At 37.3% G+C, this 24363-nt stretch overlaps 5 protein-coding genes across 6 annotated transcripts; 3 read left to right on the top strand and 2 right to left on the bottom strand.

The window, feature by feature from the left end:
- The first annotated feature begins 188 nt into the window (after window positions 1-188).
- LOC146490963 (vacuolar protein sorting-associated protein 4B-like) lies at window positions 189-8363 on the top strand. Its single transcript, XM_085150372.1, has 11 exons — window positions 189-359; window positions 1695-1806; window positions 1908-2052; window positions 4665-4723; window positions 4797-4916; window positions 5009-5165; window positions 5265-5413; window positions 5667-5748; window positions 5931-6150; window positions 7226-7366; window positions 8054-8363. The coding sequence occupies exons 1-11, from the start codon at window positions 339-341 to the stop codon at window positions 8153-8155; spliced, it is 1308 nt and encodes a 435-aa protein (XP_085006498.1). The 5' UTR covers window positions 189-338; the 3' UTR covers window positions 8156-8363.
- Window positions 8356-13353, bottom strand: plekhb2 (pleckstrin homology domain containing, family B (evectins) member 2). 2 transcript variants are annotated; one of them, XM_085150383.1, is made up of 8 exons: window positions 13160-13353; window positions 12476-12526; window positions 11952-12104; window positions 11740-11842; window positions 11596-11635; window positions 11261-11344; window positions 10872-10986; window positions 8356-10235 (listed from the first exon to the last, which is right to left on the bottom strand). In XM_085150383.1, exons 2-8 carry the CDS (start codon window positions 12510-12512, stop codon window positions 10099-10101), a joined length of 669 nt encoding a protein of 222 aa, XP_085006509.1. In that variant the 5' UTR covers window positions 12513-12526; window positions 13160-13353; the 3' UTR covers window positions 8356-10098. The 2 variants fall into 2 exon arrangements, with proteins under 2 accessions (XP_085006509.1, XP_085006508.1); XM_085150382.1 differs by having other exon boundaries at window positions 13164-13352.
- Window positions 13354-13473: 120 nt separating this feature from the next.
- Window positions 13474-18537, top strand: ing5a (inhibitor of growth family, member 5a). The gene is made up of 8 exons (XM_085150380.1): window positions 13474-14052; window positions 15296-15367; window positions 16227-16393; window positions 16540-16648; window positions 16736-16835; window positions 16930-17065; window positions 17179-17240; window positions 17364-18537. The coding sequence occupies exons 1-8, from the start codon at window positions 14016-14018 to the stop codon at window positions 17401-17403; spliced, it is 723 nt and encodes a 240-aa protein (XP_085006506.1). The 5' UTR covers window positions 13474-14015; the 3' UTR covers window positions 17404-18537.
- A 91-nt stretch (window positions 18538-18628) lies between these two features.
- cep19 (centrosomal protein 19) lies at window positions 18629-20679 on the bottom strand. The gene is made up of 2 exons (XM_085150386.1): window positions 20354-20679; window positions 18629-19775 (listed from the first exon to the last, which is right to left on the bottom strand). The coding sequence occupies exons 1-2, from the start codon at window positions 20481-20483 to the stop codon at window positions 19429-19431; spliced, it is 477 nt and encodes a 158-aa protein (XP_085006512.1). The 5' UTR covers window positions 20484-20679; the 3' UTR covers window positions 18629-19428.
- Window positions 20680-20893: 214 nt separating this feature from the next.
- pigx (phosphatidylinositol glycan anchor biosynthesis, class X) lies at window positions 20894-23912 on the top strand. The gene is made up of 6 exons (XM_085150379.1): window positions 20894-21057; window positions 21393-21480; window positions 21562-21697; window positions 21825-22038; window positions 22466-22566; window positions 22673-23912. Exons 1-6 carry the CDS (start codon window positions 20985-20987, stop codon window positions 22808-22810), a joined length of 750 nt encoding a protein of 249 aa, XP_085006505.1. The 5' UTR covers window positions 20894-20984; the 3' UTR covers window positions 22811-23912.
- The last annotated feature ends 451 nt before the right edge of the window (window positions 23913-24363 follow it).

Genomic DNA, 24363 nt, shown 5'->3' with positions numbered 1-24363 from the left:
TTTAATTACAGTAATTCCGTTTTTTCCCTCAAAAACGTTAAAGCGGTTATGAACGTACACGTTAATATGGTAAGTTCTATTAATTAAAATAACTTTCAAATGTACGGATGAAATACGAGAAATTACAGCCGCTGTTAAGCTACTTCATGTCACGTGGCCATCGCGGAAGTGACTGGAGCTCTTGTTTATGCGGAAGAGAGACACTTGGGATGTTTGGCTTCTAAAGTTGTTCGACAGTAAACCATATGTGATAGCTAATAGAGAAAAAGAAGACGTGAGCGAGTTTACGGTTTTATTTAAAGTCAAATACTAAACTTTGACCGACAGAAAAACATCTAATGGCGGGCGGTAATTTACAGGTAAGTGGCAGACATTTACTAACAATGATTACATAAGACTGCCCAAATCAAAGAGATGTTAACTCGGCTTTTAATAAACTCAGCCTTTTATTAAATAAGCAACTAGGGATTTTATATTGTATGAATGTCTAATTTAGAGACAAACAATAAGCCAACTTGAATGTATTTAGCCATAAATTCAATTATAAGTAATGGGGAAAAAACAGGCACTACTGCGTAAGGAGTGTAAATCACTACTAATGCTTCATAGATTAAGAAACTCTAACAATATTTAGTTGGGGCTTTATTCTCCCATAGTGAAACATTTTCTAGGTGTTTTCCCTTTTCCCGTGATGAAAAGTAGGAAAGTAAAGTACTAAATTACTTTATTTACATAAAAGTTAGCTTTTTGCTACTTTGTTTCTGTCTCAGGGAATTTAAATGGGCAGAGTTGTACTTTTTACAATTAGAAAACAATGTATAACTTAAACTGTACAGGTAATTGTTGCTATGGATAGCAAAAACAACAAAAACACAACTTGGCTCATTGTTTAAGATATCCATGAACTGTTAGCAAGTCACTGAAGTAGCTTTAATATCCCCCAAAATACCCAGTATTTCACAAACGGAACAAATATGATGTACAAGGAGGCCTGTGTATGTATAACATTTATGTAATCATTTTCTTGTTTTCTTCTTTTTTGGCCCTGAGGTGTTTCTAGTAAGACCCCACCCATTGGATGGAACAGCCTAGACTGAATTATCAATATAGAATAATTATGTCTAATTTTAAAATGCTGCATATGTAATCACAGGACACCACAATTTAGAATTTTAATTTATGGTGTTAGTAATACTTTTGAATACTATCTTTTTTAAGTGTATTTTATACGTTTAAAATGGTAAATGGTAAATGGCCTGTATTTGTATAGCACTTTACTAGTACCTAAGGACCCCAAAGCGCTTTACACATTCAGTCATCCACCCATTCACACACACATTCACACACTGGTGATGGAAAGCTTCATTGTAGCCACAGCCATCCTGGGGCACACTGACAGAGGCGAGGTTGCCGGACACTGGTGCCACCAGGCCCTCTGACCACCACTAGTAGGCAACAGGTGAAGTGTCTTGGTGAAGTGTCTTGCCCAAGGACACAACGACTGAGGCTGTTGGAACCAGCAACCTTCTGATTACAAGATGAACTGCCAACTCTTATGCCACGATCGCCCCACCATGCTAAATGACTTACCTGCATATATGACCAAACAAGAAGCACAAACAAGAACCAAAAAAATTCATATAAGTTCTATAAATGTGTAATAAATCCTTCTGTTTCATCTTGTTTGTTTTCAGAAAGCTATAGATTTGGCCAGCAAGGCCGCAGAGGAAGACAAGGCCAAAAACTATGAAGAGGCCCTCAGATGTTATCAGCACGCAGTGCAATACTTTCTTCATGTTGTGAAGTGTGAGAAACTTGTACCACTGTTAGATTTGTACATCCTTTGTGCTGTTTTAAACTCCACTTCGGTTCCGCATGAATGATCTAAGTCAGTTTTTGCGTTGCAGATGAGGCCCAAGGCGATCGGGCGAAGCAGAGCATCAGGGCAAAGTGTGCTGACTACCTGGACAGAGCTGAGCAACTGAAGCAATATCTGAAGAAGAAAGAGAATGCTCCTCCAGCCAAACCCGTCAAAGAGTCTGGTGACAAAGGGTAGGAGCAATCAATAAATCTGAGTCCATTTCACAATGTTTGTTGCTTTGTTTACAGTTTAGACTTTGTTCTGCAGGCTGGGTAATTTCCTGAAAGGAAAGCTAAATCTAATTTGGTCTGAATAATGGACAAAGTTGAGAGTTATTGTTAGTTGTCTTGAAATTCTATGTGCATTTTTTTTTAACGGACTGAGACAGAGATCAGTTTAAATGTGTACAAATATATATCCATTTATTTATTCAATTTAAAGTTAGATCTGTGACAGATATTTTAAAATGTTTTTGCCTCATTGTAAATTCAGCTGACTTTCTTTGAGTCTTAAACTTTACTCTCACAATCGTTTGCTCAGAAGCACATTGCTCAATCTGCATCCACTTTGCGGATTGAATCAATAAAAACAAGCAAAGTTATTGGAACAGTTGTTCAACAGTAAATACTTATGTATAACGCGTAAATAAACCATTATAATGAATCACTTTCCAGTCAGCAGATGCATTTAATGAACATTTAATGCAGCTGAAGCAGGAACATCTGTAAACCAGCCTGTATTTATCTATAAATGGATGAGTAAGTAATTTAATGTCAACAGCGTTTTTATACTGCATGAAAAATGTCTCATTCAGTTCGTTAAACCTTTCCATTCAGCTGAAGGCAGCAGGACATGTATGTTAATGAATTTGAAGCCTCTGAATTTTTATTTATTATTTATCTGTTGAAGTGTTGCTCTTACATTTTGCATGACGACCCACTTACCTTTACAGTTGTTAAATCACCTGCAGATGTCAGCCGGTCGCTATAACTTAATCACACTCACTTGTATACACATCAGACAGGTTGTTCTGCCAGTTATGCTTTATTATTGAAATGCATTACATATAAACACTTTTACATAATATTTTAACCACTGAAATACAGAGTTATTACTTGATGTGCTCGGTTCCATCTGGGGTATAACACGACTTACCAAAGAAATGTCTTTTCATCATCTGCAGCATTGCTGTGTGATTAGCTCAGTCTTATTAAAAAAAAAGGTCTAAGGATGGGATTTCTTAATCTCCAACTGCTCTGATCTCTATTTAACTTCAGCAGCTTTAATTTAGTGGGTTGAACAAAAATACTGCATAATACTTTGAGGAATTAAAGCATTTTGTAATACAACTCAAAAGTAATTGGACAAATTAAATAACTGAAACTAAAATGTTCATTTCTAATACTTGGTTGAAAATCTTTTTCTGGCAAATACAGCCTGAAGTCATGGACATCACCAGATGCTGGGTTTCCTCCTTTTTAATGCTCTGCCCAGACTTTACTGCACTGATTTCAGTTGCTGTTTGTGAGCCTTTCTGTTCAAAGTTTAGTCTACAACAAGTGAAATGGATGCTTGTTTTGGTTAAGATCAGGTCACTGACTTGGCCATTCAAGATTATTACACATCTTTGCTTTAGTAAACGCCTGGGTTTGGCTGTAAGTTAGTGTCCAAATATATATGGACCTAACTAGGGCTGTTCGATATAACGATATATATGACGATATAAAAACATCTATCGTTTCATTTTACGCTATCGTTTGTTTCGTGGTGTCGCAAAATAAACTGTTTACGGCAATATTTTTTCATCGTTTTGATGGTCACTGTAGTGGCTATATTAATTTCTTAAAGTTCTCTCTTTCTCTTACATTTAATATAACCACAGCGCCTGTTTTTATGCGTTGTGGTTAGCAACAACGACGGTAAAACCATCGCGTGTCCGCTTGTTTATGTTCCACATAAACCTTTCACAATAAAGCTCAAGATCCTGTTGAGACTTTTCAAAATAAACTGAATCACATGAAAGAGCAGATTATTTACGGATGAGAAGTAAAAAAGAGCCGACAGGTGCTAAAAAATAAACCTTAGACTCAAACGTTAGAACAAGCTTTTCCCCGCAGCACGCCGTGTAATAAATACAAAGAAAATGGCGCCTGTTACCACTTATGTCTAAAAATGTATCGTTTCATGCATCGGTTAAAACACTCGACTCCAGCTACATGACGCACAGCTGGAAACACTTCACACAAGACGAGCTGCCCGAGATTCACAGAATTTACAGAAAATGTTACATTTGTGTGATTTATATTGTTATCGGGACGATAGAATTCTTATATCGGGATATGAGATTTTGGTCATATCGCACAGCCCTAGACCTAACTGTATTTATTCTTTGAATCTTTGTCATAATTTCCCCAGAAGTGTCTAACTCTGTGACTGTTGCTGTAAAATTGTTATAAAGGTGTAAGTGACATAGTGTCACTATCTAAACATGTTTTTCTTGTTGAATTTTGGTTTACATGTGGCTCTGCCTTTGTTGGTAAAGTGTGCCACCTGGTGTTCTGATTTAGAAGTCACACATAAGAGAATCATTAGTCAGTAGTTTGTAAAGAAAGGATGATTCCCGAATTTAGGTGGATCTGTACAGCTTTTTATTTTTACAATTAATTTGTAATATTCTTTACTAAGTTTATTTTTATTCTTACTCCCATGGGTTCTACATTGTTCTACAGAAGTGTTCTGTCTTTTTCTTGCCCTATGCTTATAACCCCCCCGACCTCCCCCTCTCCCCACCACCACCTTTTAGGAATGAAAGTGATGAAGGTGAAGACCAAGAAAAAAAGAAGTTCCAAAATCAACTGTCAGGTGCATATCACGGACATACAATTTCTTGAAAAGCCAAATGTGTTGGTATTTCTGAACCTCATTTATTTTATAGGTGCCATTGTTATGGAAAAGCCAAACATAAAGTGGGACGATGTAGCTGGACTCGAAGGAGCCAAAGAAGCCCTTAAAGAAGCTGTTATCCTGCCAATCAAATTCCCACATCTGTTTACAGGCAGGGATTTTTTTTTTTTTTTGTGAAAAGGTTTTGTGAAAGTGAAGTTTTTCGTTTCCTTGTTTTTTTAAAGACTGAAACTTCTTTTGTAGGCAAGAGAACACCCTGGCGGGGGATCCTTTTGTTTGGGCCTCCAGGAACAGGAAAGTCCTACTTGGCCAAAGCCGTGGCCACAGAAGCTAACAATTCCACCTTCTTCTCAATCTCATCCTCTGATCTTGTGTCTAAGTGGCTAGGAGAAAGTGAAAAGTGAAGCCCAAGTTCTTTACATAGTGGCAAAATTAAGACTATGACAAAGTTACTGTCAAGAAAAATGGATCTATTTTTTCCACTTCTATCTGTCTTTAGGTTGGTGAAGAACTTGTTCTCTTTAGCCAGAGAACACAAACCATCAATCATTTTCATTGATGAGATCGACTCCCTCTGTGGCTCCAGGAGCGAGAATGAGAGTGAAGCAGCTCGCAGAATCAAGACGGAGTTCCTCGTTCAGATGCAGGGTGAGAAAGAACATACTTACAGATTTGAACCAACAGCTGGAAAGACGATAAGAAGTGTCATGAACAATGGCTCATAGTTCAGTTATTCATGACAACTGATTGTTTTAAGTATTTATTTGTCTAAAAATCATCTGTAACAGCCCGCAGCCCAGAGTCACCTATTTTTTTCTTTATTTTGTTACAGCAAAATCACAAAAACCTGAAAATATTGAGTGCTCAGTTGACATATTGTGCAACTCTTTTCTCCTCTCAGGTGTTGGTAATGATAATGATGGAATCCTTGTCCTGGGTGCAACTAATATACCATGGTCGCTGGACTCAGCTATCAGGAGAAGGTCAGATCCACTTGTTATTATACAAATGATCCCTACCTTTTTTATCTGTGAAAAGCGCCATATAAATACATTTTACTTACTTTTACTTACCTAATCACCTCTTATATTACCAAGTACTGTTCATCAGTGTTTTTGGGCTAACAACCAGGATTTAAGAGGTTTAATGCTCGTTTGTGTCTCAGGTTTGAAAAGCGAATCTACATTCCTCTGCCGGAGGAACATGCCCGCTCCTCCATGTTCAAACTGCATCTGGGCTCCACCCCCAATAACCTGACAGAAGCGGATTTCGTGACTCTGGGCAAAAAGACAGATGGCTACTCCGGAGCTGACATCAGTATAATTGTCAGGGATGCCCTGATGCAGCCAGTCAGGAAGGTTCAGACAGCCACGCACTTCAAAAGGGTAAAACCACAGTAACTGTTGCTTGACATGCTCTTTTTGTCATATTTCTAAATGCAAGAAAACCTGGTTCAGGGATCCAGTGGAAGTATATTATTCCAAAATCAAACTAACTGTCATACTTGAAATTCATACACCTGACAAGGTGCTTATCTCATCTTTACATACAACTGTACTCAAAGAATTTAAAAACGCACCACCACATTTCTTTGCAAATGCACTGGTGTAGTTTGTGTTATATGCAAATCAGCACTCATATATTGCTTGTCATTACCTTTTAACTTAATCAGTGATAAAACCAATGTGGAAAAAAGACCAAAAAATGGCCAAATGTGATATATCACTATATATTGTGTGTAATATAACTGCAGGTTACAAAAAAAGGCAATCCATAATTAGTGTACCCCCCATCTGCCCTGACTTTGGCTGAAATATGCCTCCTCATGGTCAGGTGTCATCCTGTGGGATGGCAGCTTACTCTTCAGTCACTGTTGCTCTGAGTTGCTGCTGAGGATTACATGTTTTACTCTGTTACTAAAATGACTCCACTGGTTTTCTGTGGAGTTGATTTGTCTGGTGGTTCACCCTGCCTCCAGCATTCCAGTGGGAAGATCCCAGTCAGATTGTACCAGTCGTGGCATTCTTACAGATGTAATTTTCTCCAAAGCTGTAGTGCCTTTTTATAGGCTTGGGTGTGTTTGACAGAGGAGTGGTCATTTGGGATTAGCTGGTTAAAGGCATTGTGACTTCTTCCCCAAATTTGTGTTTTGAGACACATGGCTACTCACAATAAACAGTCAGGCATGTACTTTAATTGTATGCATATCAAGTTTATGCCTTTAACTTGTTTTTTATGTCTGCAACTGTTCTTGAAGCTCATTCTTTGGGCAGGAGTCTTTCTTGTAACTCCAAAATAAACTTCTATCCACTTCCACTTATCCTTATAGCTGTTGGAGACTATCCCAGCTCATAATAAACTTATCAATCTAAAATATAAATTTAACCAGAGGGAGGCAGCACTGTGTGGTGTTTCTTTTTATAATTTTTTATTCCTGTCCTTATGCCCATACTAATTCAGGTTCGAGGGTCAACATGGAACAATCCTGGCGTTGTGGTCGATGACCTGCTGACTCCGTGCTCACCTGGAGAGCCCAACTCCATTGAAATGACATGGATGGAGGTCCCTGGAGAGAAACTTCTAGAGCCAGTTGTATCCATGGTAAGAAAAGGGCTCTTTCAGCAGTTGATATTCGGAAGACTACACCCACTGGATAGAAAATTAATCCAGCCCAGCAAAATGTAACCGAGAGCTGAAAGGTTAACAAAGTCATTTTTGGTGGCTGAAAATGTTAGATTTTTCTAAAATGCATCTCGAATGAGTGACTAAACATTTCTCTCACTGAAACCAGATGAACAGAGTCAGCTTTCTGGAAAAAAAAATAGTCTGTTTTGTACATTTTTGTAATGTTATAGAGAGGAGTCTAAGCAGTTAGCATAGATACTGTTACCCATCATTTTCAATGCTTTACATTGAAATGAATTTAACATTTGCATATTTGACTTGCCAGTGACACAGTGTTTGCTGGTTGGATCCTGCTGATTGTCAGGATTCTGCTTGCATCATACATTATTATTGCTCAGAGAAAAAAATCTTCAGTTACAGGTTATTGGGTTCTTAGCCCTCTTGTTAGTTCTTGGTCACATAACAGCAGCTTACTGGCATTTAACAGTGTTTTGCTTGTGGATGAAATTGACCAGAAGGCACCATCAAAGTCAGTGAACAATTATGAAATGTTTTTTTTTTCCTTCATTGTGGTTAACAATGAATCGCAATCTGTCTCTGTCAGTTCTCTCTCTCTGTTATTGACAAACCCAGTGACTGTAATCTAATCTGTTCTCTATACAGGCTGACATGCTGAGGTCACAAAGCAACACCAAGCCTACGGTGAACGAGCAGGACTTGGAGAAGCTGAAGAAGTTTACTGAAGATTTTGGTCAAGAAGGCTAATAATATCTTTGTACTCAAAAATAGGACTGCACTTAACAACTATCTTTACTCTCAGTTACGCTTCAGATCATTTGATTCGCCTTTTCAACTGCTGTGTCAAAAATGGTGGAAAATGTCACAGGTTTAATGGGCCAGTGGTTACAGCAAATCAGTCTTACAGCTGACAAAAAACATTTATCCTTTTGTCACAATCATAGATCTTCTTTTTTTTTAAAAATCAACCAACCAGTTGAGGAATCGCCTCTTTCAGCCACGTTAATCTATCGATCCACCGAGGCTTGTGTTTACGTTATGTTTTTTAAGGGCTTTTTTTTATTATATTTCAAACTGAAGCGTTTTTTCTGAAACTGCATCACTGTTAGAAAAGTATGTGCAACGGCTACAGTGGGTAGATCCTGGCATCTTTCCATCACTACATACTTTATGTAGTCTAAGGCAGATTAAAATACTTTGATTAACAGAACTGGTGTTGTGGTTGACATTTAACAGGAATTTATGCAATGAAGTCTGTGAACACTGGCAATCTTTTTTTCACTACATACAAATCATTAATGGCTTCCAAAAGGATCTTCTGGGATTTAAACTGATGTAGAGAAAATGAAAGGATTTCTTAATTCTGATGTGCCGTTGCACATTTTCTTTCAGCCTTCTCCTGTTAGATTACTGACACTTTACTGTGTTCTCGTTATGTTCTGACTTATTTATAAATGATTATGCTCTAGCTGTGTTGCCTTTGGGTTTTAAATGTATTTAAGAATTTACTTTGGGTTTGCAGGGGTTACATTGATAAAAAAAAAAAAAAGGTCAACTTGCACTTTTCTTGTATTCTACTGGATATGTTCTGTGAACAGAAGTCTCAGGGCTAAATAAAGGAATGAAAACATTAACTTTGTAAATATGTTTATTTGTTAAAATACATCTCTTAGTTAACTATCATCTTTCTATATTTCTAATGCAGTGTAAATCACAATTTAATTTCCTTATATGATAAGTGAATATTAATTTCACAGCAACAAACAAATTAAGACTTGTAGAAAAAATTACATCAATAAGCTGCTTGCAAAACATTTCTTATACATCTCTTAATTCAGTGTCAGTAGTGATGAAAAAATCTGTTTGAAATGTAGACCAAAATGTTTTCTATTGAGCAGAAGTTTGGATTTTAAAAGCGGTCATAATTTATATGCTGAGGAAAAAGGGTCCTAGTCAAGTGAAATGTCTCAAGAGATTTACCTGCTAAGGGTTTTTAAGTCTATGGAGATTTAAAAAAAAACACTTTAAATCAAAGGTATGATTGAAAAGCTGCCAATGAAAAAAACATAAACCAAGCACTTATAAATCTTAAGGAGTGATGTCCCATTTCACTTCATGTAAATGCCAGGGTTACAATATAACAGACTATATAATCAAACCAATGTTCATCACACGGGTCCCTCAGAAAACTATACTCATCTGAAGCTACCTTCATCACTAATTACCTCAGGAGTCAAAGATACGATGCAAATTCACAATCAAAACAACAAAACATTAAAATAGAAAAACATACAGTAAATGGAAATTAACACACAAAAAAAAACATCTGTGCACCGTGAAGTGGAAGCAAATTGACAGGAGAGAACCTGAAACGTGCATGAAAGGAGTAGTGCCTTTTCTGTCATTTTGACAACTTTGAAAATTAAGTAATGCTTATATTACATTATGTTTTTTGGTTAAGAATATTCATATTCAGATAACACAAAGATGTTGGTAAACAGCAACATAGACTGTATTTGAAAGTGCTGAGAATACATGGTGAGTAATTCACTGCACATCACAATTGTGCGTGAGATAGATGTAGCCAAACAGACACGTTTCATTCTAACTCACGTGATGATACAGAGAAGAGGCCATATAAATACAGGGGGAGGGAGTCACTGGCTGCTAGAAGTACATTAGTTCTGACGCTAGAATACAGAGAAGAGAGAGCCGAGTGCTAAACCGGTTGCCGCTCCAGCGAGCATGCCCAAAGCCACATCTCCTCCATCGTCACGCTGTCGCTCCCGAATGATGACATGGTTCACTCCAGGAGCAACGTACCCACCTACAAAACACAAGTTTTATGATGGTAAGTTCATACAATTTAAACTCTGTTAAACTATTCTACCTTTTCACTTTATCCTCTGGTCACAAATAAGAACATCTAGATGGGTTTTTGTGACCCATTTGTTTAAGAATGAATTTAAAGTCCACGATACATTTTCATCTAAGTACCTGAAAAACTAATAAAGATTTTAGACTAAGCTGCATGTTTTTCTATTTGTTAATGAGCAAATGTTCTTATAGTAACTAAGATGGTATGTAATACTCTTGTTAAGCATCAGCATGACAGCACTGGTAATTACTAATCTCAGAAGTATGTTGACAACCACTAAGTTCAGTCACGTTCTGAAATGAGCCAGTTACTGATAAACAAATATTAGGCCTTTCAAAGTGGTAAGTTTTTACTTTTATACTGAAGACTTCTTTTATAAGGATCAAATCCAGCTACTTTACTGCATTATGGATATGCATATTGTGAAGTTGTCCGCTTGTCGACAATCAAATTTAGGTCAGAGTTTAGTTAGTCCACAATTTTGTTGTACATCTACAGTGACAATAATGGACTATTCTATTCTATTCTAATTCAGAGCTCCCAGGATTCCTATAAACTAGTGGTGGGCAATGTCCAGCTGTTTACCTTGGTATTGATAAGGATAAGCAACTGTGTAGGGCTGCCCATCAGCAGAGTATACGACCTGTGTGGCCTGTGGGGGCGGTGCAGTGTAGTCTCCATATGGGCCTGGGGCATAAACCTGGCAAAAAAAATTACATTTAACAAAGTGACACAAAGGATGTTACTGTATTAATAAACCCTTTGTATTAGATGGCTTATAGAAGAAAGACTGGATTTGTTGGTTTTTGTTTTGTTTTACATTAATCACCGAGTTGATTTTCACTTGTGATAGTCATGCTAAACCACAGACAAATGTTGTAAGTAGCACTATTTTCATAAAAGACTTTAGACCTGAAAAAGTAATTTTATTCAGTTATGAACATGAAAAGAGATGTATTAATACTGTTTTTCACCGGTTGGGGAGGATATTCCGAGTAGGGGGGAGGAGCAGATGCAATCACCTCCTGTGCAAAGCCGATCTGAGGAGCAGTGACCACCTAAAAATATCAAATAACAAAAATCAGCAACTGAAGCTTGCCAACACCAAAAAAACTCAAGCACATAACATTAAGATAAGTGAAAACAATAAACAAAATATCCAGTTTTCCTCCCAGGAGGACAGTTCTTCTGCTGTGCTCAAGTCACTCTTAGTTCAGCTTTATTCAGAGCTTATTCAGGTAATGTGACAGAAAATGACAGACTGTCAGTTCCAACAACACTAACTTTAAATAATGTATAAAAATCTCACCATATTAACTCTGGCATCTTGAAGTGCCATTGTCCATGCCCTGCAACACATTATGTCATCTTGAGTTAAAAATGTCTGTTCTAATTACCTGTACTCAAATATATCTAATTAATTTTATGACTCGGTGTGTATGTGCAGTCTTACAGAGCATCATCTGCACTGTCTGCACACAGGCTGATGACCCGTCCATCTCTGCACACTATCTGGAACAAAGCATCACGCGTCTTTCCCTCCGGTGGGTTCAGCTCTAAAAATGCAAGTGGGGTGGTGAAACATTTAAAATTAGTGCAAAGAGGTGGGTAATAATAGCACAGGGATCAGCCGCATGAGATCAACATTAAGCGTAAGACATGTACCCTGACATCCAGCGGAGTTGCGGATGTTAATGCAGTTGACCCTCATGTGGATGTCGTCCTCCATGTCGCACCGTTGTTGATCGTTGTAGAACACAAGTCGTCCGTCAGCCCATAAGTCAAACCAGTTTCTTTTCCATCGACGCAGTATGGTACCTGACATAGTAAAAGGTAGTTTGTTTATTTTTAATGTGACATCCTCTTAACCATATGAGTATATGACATATTTATGGCTATATTGTTTTCTTATAGATGGGTGACAAATGAAAAGAAAAAAAGACCCCTCTTTACTGGAGTAATGAAATATCATTCTTCCAACAAATATTCTGCGATTAGGTTGAGATCCAAAGTCTCCTGTGTTATCATTTTAATATCTCATCACTACTATCAGGCTAAAAATGTTTCATTGTAGGATACAGGTCATCTAAACCACACAATTGCCCCCACTTACAGCATAAACACTAATAGATCCATTACTGTGGAGGTCAAGCATTCATGTTTTTCCTTTAATTTGTCTGGATACTCACTTTGTCGATGAAGCCAGCCACTCTTTACCATAGCCATCTTGGAAGTAACACCTACAGAATAAAATGTAAACACATTAGAGAGCATCTGTTATTACTGAGACACTAGAAGCATATGACTGGGTGTGGCATATCCAACACAAACCTCGTGACTGTTAGCACTATTAGCAAGTTCACAAATCTATTTTCAGAAACATAAGCTTATATAAGATAGGATAGGTTACAATAACAGCTCAAGGTAATATGGCCACATGGCCAGAAATATTAACACCACGTTTAGTTACTCTGTAGTTCCCCCCCCCCCCATGCTTAGTTAGACAATATTTAGGACATGACATTGGTGGAAGCCAGGTAACTGACAGTTCTCCTGCTTTAACCAATGTTTAGGCTATTTACTTAGATGTCATCCTGGTCAGACTAGACCAGTTGTGAGTAGGTCGTCCTCATGATTAATAACTGCTATGCCACCCATAGCAACCCTGTTATAATGTGGATTTTATATGATATAAGTTCTTTGATATGTAGGTTATGGCTAACCGTTAGCGGCTTTTTAATATAAAAACGTCGCCATTACAAAGCTGACCTATCGGTTAACCGCGTTTATAATACGCTAAAACACCACAACTTGTTATTTTAGCCGACGGCATTAGTACCCGTACTTGTAAAAGGGCTGGATAAATTAGTTACCTACTTGATTTCTTGTATGCTTTTTGGGGGGAGAGTGATATCAAGCTTTTCGTGGAGAAACAGCAAACACGGAAGTGAGATGCAAAAAAAAATAAAAAGAAGAAGACTCCTTCCACGGAGAGGAAAAACCCTGACCGCTAAACTTAGCGGACACTATACACAACGGAGGCCTTAAGCCACGCCCACAGAGCATCTTCACGAATGTTCAGTCTTTCCGCGAGAGGGAGGTTTTTGTTTTGGATGACGTAACCTATCAGCTGACAGTGGTGGAAAGTGCTAGCAAACGGAGCGAGGGCGCGCTTGTTGATGTTCGTTTCTAACGTTTGGCAATCACATGGCCGACGGCGAGGCTTGTGTTAATATTCCTCATGTTTATTAAACATGATTCCATCGGGAGTGTGTGTGTAACGAATTTGCCTGTTGGTTTCATCGTGTCTGGCTGATACATTTTGTTAATTATGCATTAAATTGGCATAGAAAGCGTACAAACTAGTATAAACACAGTAGCTGAGGAGATTGGGAGCAAAGTTATGTGTTCGTAATACTTGAGTAAATGAATAGTACTTAGAAACTTTTTTTTTTATTACATGTGAGGTACCAAACTTAAAAAGTTGTGCCCTGTCCTCCAGCACGCATGTTCGGAGTGAAGGCACGCTTGGGGTAAACTGTCACTTCCTGTGTTTTTGTGAGCCTCGCTTCATTTAATTCGGCGAAGCCTGTGACTGCAGACAAACTCGCATTACTCCAAGCCAACTGACCAACGGGCGACCCAGGGTTACAAAACAAACCCAACCTCTCTGGCCAACAGTTTGAGGAGCTAACGAGGGTAACGCAGAAGCTAAACAGCTAATTCGAAATGGCGACGGCAATATACTTGGAACATTACCTTGACAGTAAGTATCCAGAATGTGGTAAATTTCTGTCAACAGATAGAAAATGCAACTTTTAAAGGTTTAATTGATTATAAATTTTTGGACAGCGGTTTCAATGCAGTGCGTTTGCAACTAACAAGCTGTTAGGTCATTAGCCCGCCAGCTAACTGGTTAGCATCATGACATTACCTTAGGAGTGATAAAGGTGGGGTAGGTAAGCTCTTAATGTCTCTTGTCAGATTCAGTCAAAAGGGAATGTAATAATTAACTGTTTTCACATATTTAGGGAAACTGACTGTAGGTTGCAACTGTTTCTGATTCATGCGCTAGCAATGTTGGAGCAGCCTGTAGCTACGCAACTAGCATTAGTTATATAAGGGCATTTAAATATAAATTGTTATATTAACCGTCTTTATATTTAAGCTAGGTTCATTTTAGTCACAGTTTGTGTTTTTATATAGGAAAGCATTTACAACCTGTTGGTTACCGCGTTTCCCGTAACAGTTTACGCGCCGGGGCGGGGTGTTTGAAGTGTGTCACATGGCGTACAGAGTGTATTTACTTGACAGTTGTTGTTATCATGAGCCCTTAATAATGTCTGCTTTTGGGACAAATGTAATACATGTGAAGCGTTATTTTGTACAGACAGATTGTTACACGATAACATTCTGCAATTCATGCACACGTGAGTGTATGGTTGTGATGGTATTTGTGTTGTGTTTAATGTGCAGATCTGACCTCAAGTATTTTAAATGTTGTATGAAATATTATATTAGTATAATGATAAAATTAATTTTAGCCGCTAGCATTAAAGGTAAAGAAGAGAATGCAGGCAGGATGGAGTGGGCAGAGACAAGTGTCAGGGCAGATTTGTGACAGAAGGATAGCAGGAAGACTGAAAGGGTTGAGTAGGTGGTAGTGAACGCTAACAAAAATACAGAAGGCAGTCAAGCTAAAGATTATGATTTGCATTGGGAGTGACCAGGTTGGACAGAATTAAACCCATAAAGAGAGGATGTAGAACAAGAAGGGCTTCAGTGTAAAGCTTAATGATTTCTAGGTTGTAATTAATGTCATAATAACCTCTGCTCTTTACTTCTTATTTATATTTCTTTGATTTTGAAGCATTCAGTTGAGTTTGTGCATTTGACTTTTTAAAAGGCATTGCAGCACAGGTTATAATTAATTAAGTGTGATGATTATGTTCAGAAAATGTAATTGGAATGAACTGTTAGTCATTAATATTGTCTAATCTTTTCTTTAGGTATTGAAAACTTGCCATGTGAGCTACAAAGGAACTTCACTTTGATGCGGGACCTGGACAACAGAACTGAAGGTGATAATTTAATCTCTTAACATTACAGTCAATAAAACACTCTATGGACTTATACAAAATAAACAAATGGCTCTGACAGTATAATCTGTGATACCTGAAAACCCAGTTTAGCCAGGCTCCTTATGTATGAGGTTGTACCACTTACCAGTAGTCTTGGACAAACAGTTGTCAATAGTTTACATCCACTCACTTTCGACCCTTTGTGACTAGAGAAAATCCAAAATATATTCAAACTTGTGCATCCAAGTCTTGTTTTATAAGGGTAGTAAAGATTTATGCGATGCAGTCATTCCACCCTGGAATAAGAACAGTTCAAGGAAATCATTAATTCATAGCAAGAGATACGAACTCTATATATACATTAAGGTTAAAGGCATATTAAGTTGGCAGATTCTAATTTCAGTATAATATACAGAAATGAACAGGATTATTAAATTATTAGATTTTGCTATGGAGTTCAGAGCTCTTGTGGGAAAGTGACCTACAAACCAATCAGATAACAGTATTCCTTGTTGCTGTGGTAAATCTTTTCCCACCTTAATGTATATCAATGTTACAAACATTAGGTTGCAACATATTGATATGTTAGATTTGCATGAAAACCAATAATTTATCCAATACAAAATAATTAATTTTTTTAAAAATAGTTTTTATTTTTTTTATATTTTTTAAATATCAAAATTTAAACTTAAATGAATAAAACATTTGACCCTGTTTTAGCTCTATGCAAACTTACCATGGCATTCATGCCTACAATAACTGTATGAAAATTTCTGACCATAACTGTAAATAGGAAGCTTACATGTAATATTTTATCACTAGTTTTATTCAGCACTATAATAATCATGTTGTTGTGCAGAAAAGAAAGGAGAGATCGACAAACTGGCTGAGGAGTACATCGCAAATGTCAAGAATCTAGCTTCTGAGCAGAGAGTTGAACACCTGCAAAAGATCCAGAATGCCTACAGCAAGTGCAAAGAGTTCAGTGATGACAAAGTCCAGCTCGCAATGCAGACATATGAAATGGTTAGTCCGAAACAATGTGTCTCCTGTCACTGTCCACTGATTCTAATGTTATATTATTTTTGTTTTTTGTCCCTGTTTATCAGATTTACATAATCAATGTGTACATGTACTCAGATTTAAATATGCACAATATCTTTCTACCGTAGGTGGACAAACATATCCGCAGGCTGGATGCAGATCTGGCACGGTTTGAGAATGAGCTCAAGGAGAAACTAGAAGTGAGCTATGACAGTACAGATGGCAGAGGTTTGAAAAGTAAGCTGAGTGACTGCACGCCTTTGATCATAAACGCAACAAAATTCGAGAGTTTTAAGTGTGTAATAATGCAAATATTTTCCCCAGAAAATGATGTGCGGGGGCTGAGAGAGAAGCGTGGATCCAGGGGAAGAGGAAGGAAAGGTTCAGATGAAGATTCTCCCAGAAAGAAAAAGATGAAAAACAGGTACGTTTGAACCAGTGCTTCAATCAAACTCAAGTTTACTGGATAATCATGTTTATATTTAGTTCTAACCATGCTCTGTATGTTGGTCTTTTAGCCCAGACTTGAGTGATGCTCTCCTGCCTATGCAGCCATCAGACGTGTTGGACATGCCGGTCGATCCAAATGAACCTACATACTGCCTGTGTCATCAGGTGTCATATGGAGAAATGATAGGATGTGATAACCCAGATGTAGGTTTTCACTTATAATTTCTTCTCAAGCTTTATTGTAAGAACTTTTTTGACTGAGCAAGTTTAGGTTTAATTTTTAAATTGACATTTTTCTTTGTTATTCTTGGTTTTAGTGCCCCATTGAGTGGTTTCACTTTGCTTGTGTTGATCTCGCCACAAAACCCAAAGGAAAATGGTACGTTTTTGAGTAGTAACAGTGTTATTCTCTTTGTCTGTGATGAGAATATAGTAATTCATGGAATCTTACGCTTTTTTTTCTGCAGCAAATTAACATATTCCCCTCCTTTTACTCTGTCAGGTTTTGTCCGAGATGCACCCAGGACAGGAAGAAAAAATGAGTTTTCCTATTTCCAGAAGTGCTTCTCTAACATCTGTACTTTGGGTAGAGTTTCGTAATGTCATAAATATATAAAATATTTTAGTTCGTACAGCGCACCATATAAATGGTCGATCATAAAGCTTTCTTTAAAGGCCTAATCCGGAGTTGGAGTATATCTATAATTGTTGCTTTACTATGTCCGTGTTATTGGATTTCAAGATGCCTGTCTTTGTCCAGTAGCTCTAAAATGACTAGTTTACCTATGTATTATTTGTCTAATCTGGGTAAATCTGGGTAATCTTCTGGGTGTAGTTTTCATAAATTGTCATTCAGAAAGTTGTTCCTCTTAAGTCATTTGCTGTGTGTGTGTGTGTGCGTGTGTGTGTGTGTGTAAAGACTAACTCAAAAACCCGGATTGTGTCTTAAGCATACTTGAAATGTCAGTTTTATAAATGACTTTTTAAAATAAATTAACAGCCTGCTGAGAATTTACAATTCAGATGCCCTAATCCATGTGTAAATGGTGATGGGAAAAGGAATTGTCAGTTTTTTTGTTACTACCTCCTTAGGGAATACATCGGCACTGCAAAAATGACTGCAATTGATAACAATGTAAAAAAACTGTTTTGATTAGCTTAAACCAAACTAGCAAAGCAATGTAAAGTCATTCTGTATTGCATTTTAACAAAAACCTGCGACATCTTTGAATGTATTGTGGTACTTATGGTCAGTCAGTCAGTCAGTGTCTATTGTCAACTGAATGAGGTATTTAAGCACTTTGAATGACATTTTCCCCTTACAAGGTTTGATAATGCAGGCTTAGTTTTATGTTATAGTTTATCTCTTTTAAAACTTTGCCATAGAACATCATGTCAAACCATATATATGGAAGTATATATATATATATATATATATTTTGTATGATATAAAACTATTTTGTGCACACATTTTTTTCCCCCAAAGATATATTTGTTGTATTGCTTACTTCCTGGTGTACACTCAGATTTTATTTAATAGGATTTTAGAATCTTCTTTTCATATTCAACTGTGAATATCACTCATCTAGGTGTAAGCCACAGATAAAAGAACCAAAGTCTTTGTATTTTGTAAAATTCAGTATTTTATAACAAATAAAGATTCACTATTATCCATGCATGATTTTGTTTACTGCACCTTAAAATGGAATTTTGTTTGTTATCATTATGTTATCAGGTTGTTCTCAAACATTGTTTGTTTTTTTTCCCCCCTGATTTAGAAATCTTCCTCTAAACTCTGCCCGTTTCATTTCATGAATGAAGTCTAGGTGTTGCTGGAGGCCTGTTCCCAAAAGCAAGTTATTAAAAATGGAGTTTACTAACCCTGACCTGAGGGAAACTCTTAACAAACTTAAACTATGGATTAGTTAGTTGGGTAACAGTATTTCGGGTGCAGTAATTTGCCTTAACATGGGTGTTTTATGTCATCAGTGTTAGAGACTGCAGTCACTGGGTGTCATAAATTTAATATGTCTTTTGGTTGTCACAAAGGCTACGTTCACACTGCAGGCGAAAGTGCATCAAATCCAACTCTTTTGACCCTATGTGACCCATATCTGATTATGGTATGACAGTGTGAACAGCACAAATCTCATATTTTCAAATCCGATCTGGGTCACTTTCGTATGTGGTACTGAATCCGATACATATCTGATGTTTTAAAAAGCGACTGCTGTTTGAATGGTCATGTCGCATTAAATCTGTCTTTTACGTCACTGACACAAGACAGACGCCAATTATCAGCGCCCGAGAAGATTTTACAGATAAATGCTATGGTACACAGACACCATATCATAGCTCTAATTTCCCTTGATTAACAGGCTTTGGTCTTTGCTTGCCATTAACGGAGGTTCATGGTGGTTTTTTGTTTGATTAAAGGCATAGTATTTCTACTATATTGACGTTTATTGAAGCATTGCCATCTACATCAGTTGGGTTGTATGTCCCTGCAGTCTCACCATAGATTTACAATCTACATTCTTAATTAAAACATTGGTAAAGAGAGAGTTTCAAAATCCATCATCTGATTCATCATCCCAGCTGCACTTTTCTAAGGTGGTCTTAGCGAAATCAACTTCCAAGTCGTAAACAAAGTCAGGATCATCTTTGCGTCTCCGGTTTTTCTCAAACAGTTCCTCCATTTGCCCTTTCTTGCGTGCCAGGTCCTCATCGTCCAGTTTGTTCAGGTCTTCGTCAGGGTCCAGACAGAATGAGGAGAGGCTGTGCTCCAGACTGAAGCCCTGCATGTGATCGCGCAGGATAATGTGAAGCTTCTCAAGCTGGCTTTGAGAGACACCCTCCAGGTAGTCCCTGTGCCGAGGGTTGTTCTTCAGCCTTTCAGCAGCCATGCTGTAGTCTGGAAGAGACAGCATGAGATAATAGGATGGTTGTAGTCCTGCCCAGTTACTTTGTGACAAACTAAGCTACATACATATGTTAATGCAGTGTGCATTCATGACTCCAGCTCTGATCACAGTAACTATGTCTCAAAAAATGGGCTAACAAGAAAACAAAACAAAAACAGGAAGGAAAAAACGCAGCACAATAAAGGTATATTTCCATGTATTACATATTAGTTATTTATTATTAACACTCACTAGCAATGACCTTAGTTAAAGAAAGTAAGATGCTCCTATTTTAGTCAAAAATAGGAGCCTGAGGCTCAACAGCTTGCAGGTAATCTACCTGCTGCTATCCACAAGATATAGAAATTAAAACTTCTGAACAAGATGACGCTCATGACTGACAGGTTTGTTAGATTTACTAGAGTATTATATAATTATTAATATACAGCAAACGAGGCTAAAATAATATTCTCACACTGATTCCAGCTATTTCTATTCTTATATGAATGAATGAATGAATGAAAGGCTTTATTGCAACATATGACATGGAGCACATAGAACGAGTCCCAACGTGTCTGTGGTGCCTTACCGGAGTATTTGGAGAAATTTCGCACAGGTATTATTCTTTTTCGCACCTTTTTGGTTTCCGTGTGCTCATAAATTAAAACTATGGACGGAGGGCTGAACTGCACCCCGCAGCGCTTTGCCGCAAAACGCATCCTGTACTTCTATTACAACAAACAAACTTAACTCAATCCGACCATCAATTTAAACATGTTTAAAACAGAAACATCCCAGCCATAATTGTTGCTACTAGCGCACAGTATGAATAAAAATAAAAAAATGAGCAGCGGCTTCAGCGATGATTACGCGTTGCCAGGTTGCCAGCAGAGCCTTCAGCAAAGACGCTTCTGTCTGTTGGGATGCCTGACGTTAAATTTCTGATTTAAAAAAATAATATAAAATCATTTAACTTTCACGTATCATTATTATTCATTTTATTCCTGAAAACTACTTTCTATGTCTATAAATATTACTAAATGTTTCCTTAAAAGCTTGTATTTTTCAATCTCTACACAGGCATATTTGCAGGCTCCCTGAAACTACAAAAGGGGCCTTCAAAAAATCCTCTTCCGTAAACACTTAAAATAAGCGCTTGAGCGGTGGTAGCTGTGCTTGAGTTAAATAAACACGCCTCAGCGTTGGCCATTATATTTTTAATGTATTTTAAACTGTTCTATGTTGTTTCTGCGTTGAGCTTATTCTCGAAATGTCTCTGTTTGGGCGAAAAGGGTACGTGAACTAGGTTTTACGTGAAAACTCGATAGTCATTCAATAAGCTCTCATTATTTATTGAAGGTCATTTAAATTAAGTTGTTGGGTTTTTTTGTTTCTGTTTGTTCGTTTGTTTGTGTTTGTGTTGTTTTTTTTTTGGGAGGGGGGGGGGTTAAAGTTTGAAGGAAGGAATAGTATTTTTACAGTAGACAAAAAAGTGCTGTAAATATACCCCTGTATGGATAACGTGACTTATATAATCTAGCACAGTTTGAAAAACAAATGCATCTTGTTCAAATTCAAAACCCTTTTACTTGGAGATACTGATCAGTGTAACCTGCTAATTTGTGCAGATGAGATTCAGAACCACTGTGATCTTCTGAGGCACTGGCTTGCGCCCTCATCAGTGAGAGTGGAGCTCAACAAAAAGGGTTTCCACAGGTTTGTTTTCTCAAAAGAAAGCTGTTCTGCCTTTGGGGCTGCTTGTCAGGAAAGTCAATGATATTTTCTAATGTGTTTTAGGGAGGTGACAACTACAGTTGAGTTCAGATCCAAAGAGCTCAGTAGTGTCAAAATTTTGCTGATTCATAGATGGCCCAGAGATGTCTATGTTGATCCATATCAACTTGCATCCCTTAGTGATCAAAACTATTGGAAGGTAAGATGCCGAGCAACTAGATATAGCATAACACAGTGTAAAATTCTACTACAAACCACAGTCATGTACAAAACATGTGTACAGTATATATGTTTTATTTAATTATTTCTGTGTTAAACTTTGTAAGATATTACTAGATTCAGCCATTGACCTTGAGGTTCCTGCTCACAAAGCTTCAGGATTTGTCACCTATGTGTATCCTTTCTCCACTGGACCAACTTCCAAGTTATTCAAAGTAACAATTCCAATACATGGTCGCTACCACAAGCCTTCGTTTGATGGAAAAATGTTTCAATCTGTTGACATAGAAGCTCCAGAGCTGCTGCTGCGGTCAGAAAAATGTAAGTGGATTCATTTTATTTTATAGCAATTTCTGACACTGTGTAAATCTATACAGATGGAAAACAATGTAAACCAAATGTGATATTTAAAATACAATTTTGTGTCATAATGTGTAATGAAACAAATTAACTAAATACATTAAATCAACCTTACTGTTCGCAATACAATTTTACCTGACTGCATAATTAAACTAAATGATGTGGGAGCGTAAAAACCTAAATCTGTATCTGTTTTCTATGAAAGTGGAGTTTCGATGAATATTACCAAATTATTTCACTTTTGTGGTTGTGGATACAACAGTCATAGGTTACATACATATAAGTTTAGTGATCAAAATTTTATAGTGTAAAAACAAAAACGTGACTTAAAGCCTTTTCACATTGGCTTTTTGAAACACTTTCTTCTAAAACTATTTCTCTTATCCAGGCGCACAACTCAGCAGCTTAGAGCCTCACACAGTTGTGGATGCACCATGCACTGCCAGCAATTCAAGCACTTGTTCTTGGGTTAAAGTCAAGCCTCAGCAGGTGATTGTGAACAATATTTCAACAAATCTTGAGTGAAAAGGTGATTAAAAAAAAAAACAAAACAAACAAAACTCAATTATTCACTTGTTTCCCTTTTGCCTTATAGGATCTCAATCCAGTGAGTTTCCAGCTCCCAGTGGGTGATGGGTCTTTGGTGGCACACGTATGCGGAGGGACTCTTCTTGTCACAATGATCTGCTGTGTGGCACTGTCCAAATTCATGTGGAAACATCAAGTCATTTAAACAGTTAAAATTGTACTGCCATTATTTTTTTTATTTTATCAAACTGACAAGGAAGAGGCACTTTCAGTGTTGTCATCTTATCTGCAGAAATGTTGCAAGCAGAGAACAGGACTAATTGAGATGGGAAAGAATACTGAGATATTGCTGAAACAACAGATAAATGCTGAAAGATATCAGAATTTATCTTTTTCCATTCCAGCTAATGTAACTATGTTTATCTTTGTGAATCCTGCAACCTGTGCAAGCATTTTTCCTGCTATGACCTCATTTTGGGAGGATCATGATTCTTTATCTGTTCAGTTTAGTGCACCTAATTAAGGAACATGTTTTTATCAATTAATTTGTTCTGATTTGGGCTATTTGGTAGTGATTTTCATTTTTTTTTGACTGTAAAATGGGCTATTATAATAACACAATTATAAAACTGGAGTCTACAGTAGTATAATCTATATTTTAACACTGAATAAAATGTATATAGTTCAGACTGCTATAAATACAGCATAACAACAATGTTATCAGTATTGTTTTCTTGTGGCAGTTTAAAGAATGCCATGATGAGGTAAAGGTCATATCCATTTGAGACCGGGTGTCATCCTGTGCCAACGTTTGGATGTTTGATTTATGAGTGACAAAATGTGCTGCCGTGCATGCTGTCAGGAAAAACCAAGTTTTTTATTCTTTCAGCTTATCTGTCTTGTCTTATTACATCTGTTATCCAATTTTGGTCTCCTACAAGGCTCCGTTTGTAGTTGTATGTTCTTGACCCTGTTGGGTAGTGCATGTGGCACTACACAACATGGAACATGGAAACGCCTTCAAACAATGCAGTCAAAGAAGAGCCAGTCCAATTTTTTTCTTGTTTTGCAGAGAAAATGCTTAGGGTAATTTAGAAATCGTATAATCACATAGTTTGTTAAAAAGAATTAAGTCTGCAACATATTATGCATCACCAGTGAGCAAAGAGAGGCGCATATTCACACAATGTCAACACTGTAGAAGTGTTTTTTGAAATCACCCTCTGTAAAATTTAACTAGAACTTTCACCACCAGGGGCAGCATTTTACTAGAAATACTAAATGTAAGTACCAGTTCCTGTGTAGTACCTGAGTTCCCCCAGTAAAGATCTGGATATGCTCTCTACCTGAGAGGATCACAACTGTCTTTTGTCTAAATCACATATCAATAACAGCACACCCACTGCAAATAGCATCTTGCTTCATAGCTATTTTTGACTGGGAAAATTAGCACCAACAGCTTTTATCATACCAGTAATATACTCAGCATCCTCATTAACTTCTGTATTTTCAATGAGCTGTCTCCAGCAGTGGAAAGCTGCACTTATGTTTACTCTTGTTTTACTTGATTTCCCTCTGGTAGGTGATGCTTCTGCTGATAATGGTTACTTCCCAGGTGCTTCCTCTGCTTCTCCATATTTCCTCTTCCTCTCATGTTGACTTTCTACACCATCTTGTGGAACAAACTGTTAATAGAGAATAGTACGATCTAGCCCTATTTTAACTTCAGTTGATAACTATATGCACAAAATATAGACA

The sequence above is a fragment of the Neolamprologus multifasciatus genome, chromosome 23 (assembly GCF_963576455.1).
Source record: "Neolamprologus multifasciatus chromosome 23, fNeoMul1.2, whole genome shotgun sequence".
Lineage (NCBI taxonomy): Eukaryota > Metazoa > Chordata > Actinopteri > Cichliformes > Cichlidae > Neolamprologus > Neolamprologus multifasciatus.
The sequence above is the reverse complement of the archived record's forward strand: the minus strand, read 5'-3'. Positions and strand labels throughout refer to the sequence as shown.

Excerpts from the sequence above, each read along its gene's own strand:
- pigx (XM_085150379.1), top strand. The coding sequence starts at position 20,985 with ATGTATTTTAAACTGTTCTATGTTGTTTCTGCGTTGAGCTTATTCTCG. Across the intron at positions 21,481-21,561 it reads AACAAAAAGGGTTTCCACAG|GGAGGTGACAACTACAGTTG; the intron begins GTTTGTTTTCTC and ends AATGTGTTTTAG. Across the intron at positions 22,567-22,672 it reads TTAAAGTCAAGCCTCAGCAG|GATCTCAATCCAGTGAGTTT; the intron begins GTGATTGTGAAC and ends TTTGCCTTATAG.
- cep19 (XM_085150386.1), bottom strand. The coding sequence starts at position 20,483 with ATGCGTTTTGCGGCAAAGCGCTGCGGGGTGCAGTTCAGCCCTCCGTCC. Across the intron at positions 19,776-20,353 it reads AAATTTCTCCAAATACTCCG|ACTACAGCATGGCTGCTGAA; the intron begins GTAAGGCACCAC and ends TGTCTCTTCCAG.
- ing5a (XM_085150380.1), top strand. The coding sequence starts at position 14,016 with ATGGCGACGGCAATATACTTGGAACATTACCTTGACA. Across the intron at positions 16,394-16,539 it reads CAATGCAGACATATGAAATG|GTGGACAAACATATCCGCAG; the intron begins GTTAGTCCGAAA and ends TTTCTACCGTAG. Across the intron at positions 16,836-16,929 it reads AAGAAAAAGATGAAAAACAG|CCCAGACTTGAGTGATGCTC; the intron begins GTACGTTTGAAC and ends TTGGTCTTTTAG.
- plekhb2 (XM_085150383.1), bottom strand. The coding sequence starts at position 12,512 with ATGGCTATGGTAAAGAGTGGCTGGCTTCATCGACAAA. Across the intron at positions 11,843-11,951 it reads CAACTCCGCTGGATGTCAGG|AGCTGAACCCACCGGAGGGA; the intron begins GTACATGTCTTA and ends TTGCATTTTTAG. Across the intron at positions 11,345-11,595 it reads AAGATGCCAGAGTTAATATG|GTGGTCACTGCTCCTCAGAT; the intron begins GTGAGATTTTTA and ends TGATATTTTTAG.
- LOC146490963 (XM_085150372.1), top strand. The coding sequence starts at position 339 with ATGGCGGGCGGTAATTTACAG. Across the intron at positions 5,414-5,666 it reads GTTCCTCGTTCAGATGCAGG|GTGTTGGTAATGATAATGAT; the intron begins GTGAGAAAGAAC and ends TTCTCCTCTCAG. Across the intron at positions 7,367-8,053 it reads TAGAGCCAGTTGTATCCATG|GCTGACATGCTGAGGTCACA; the intron begins GTAAGAAAAGGG and ends TTCTCTATACAG.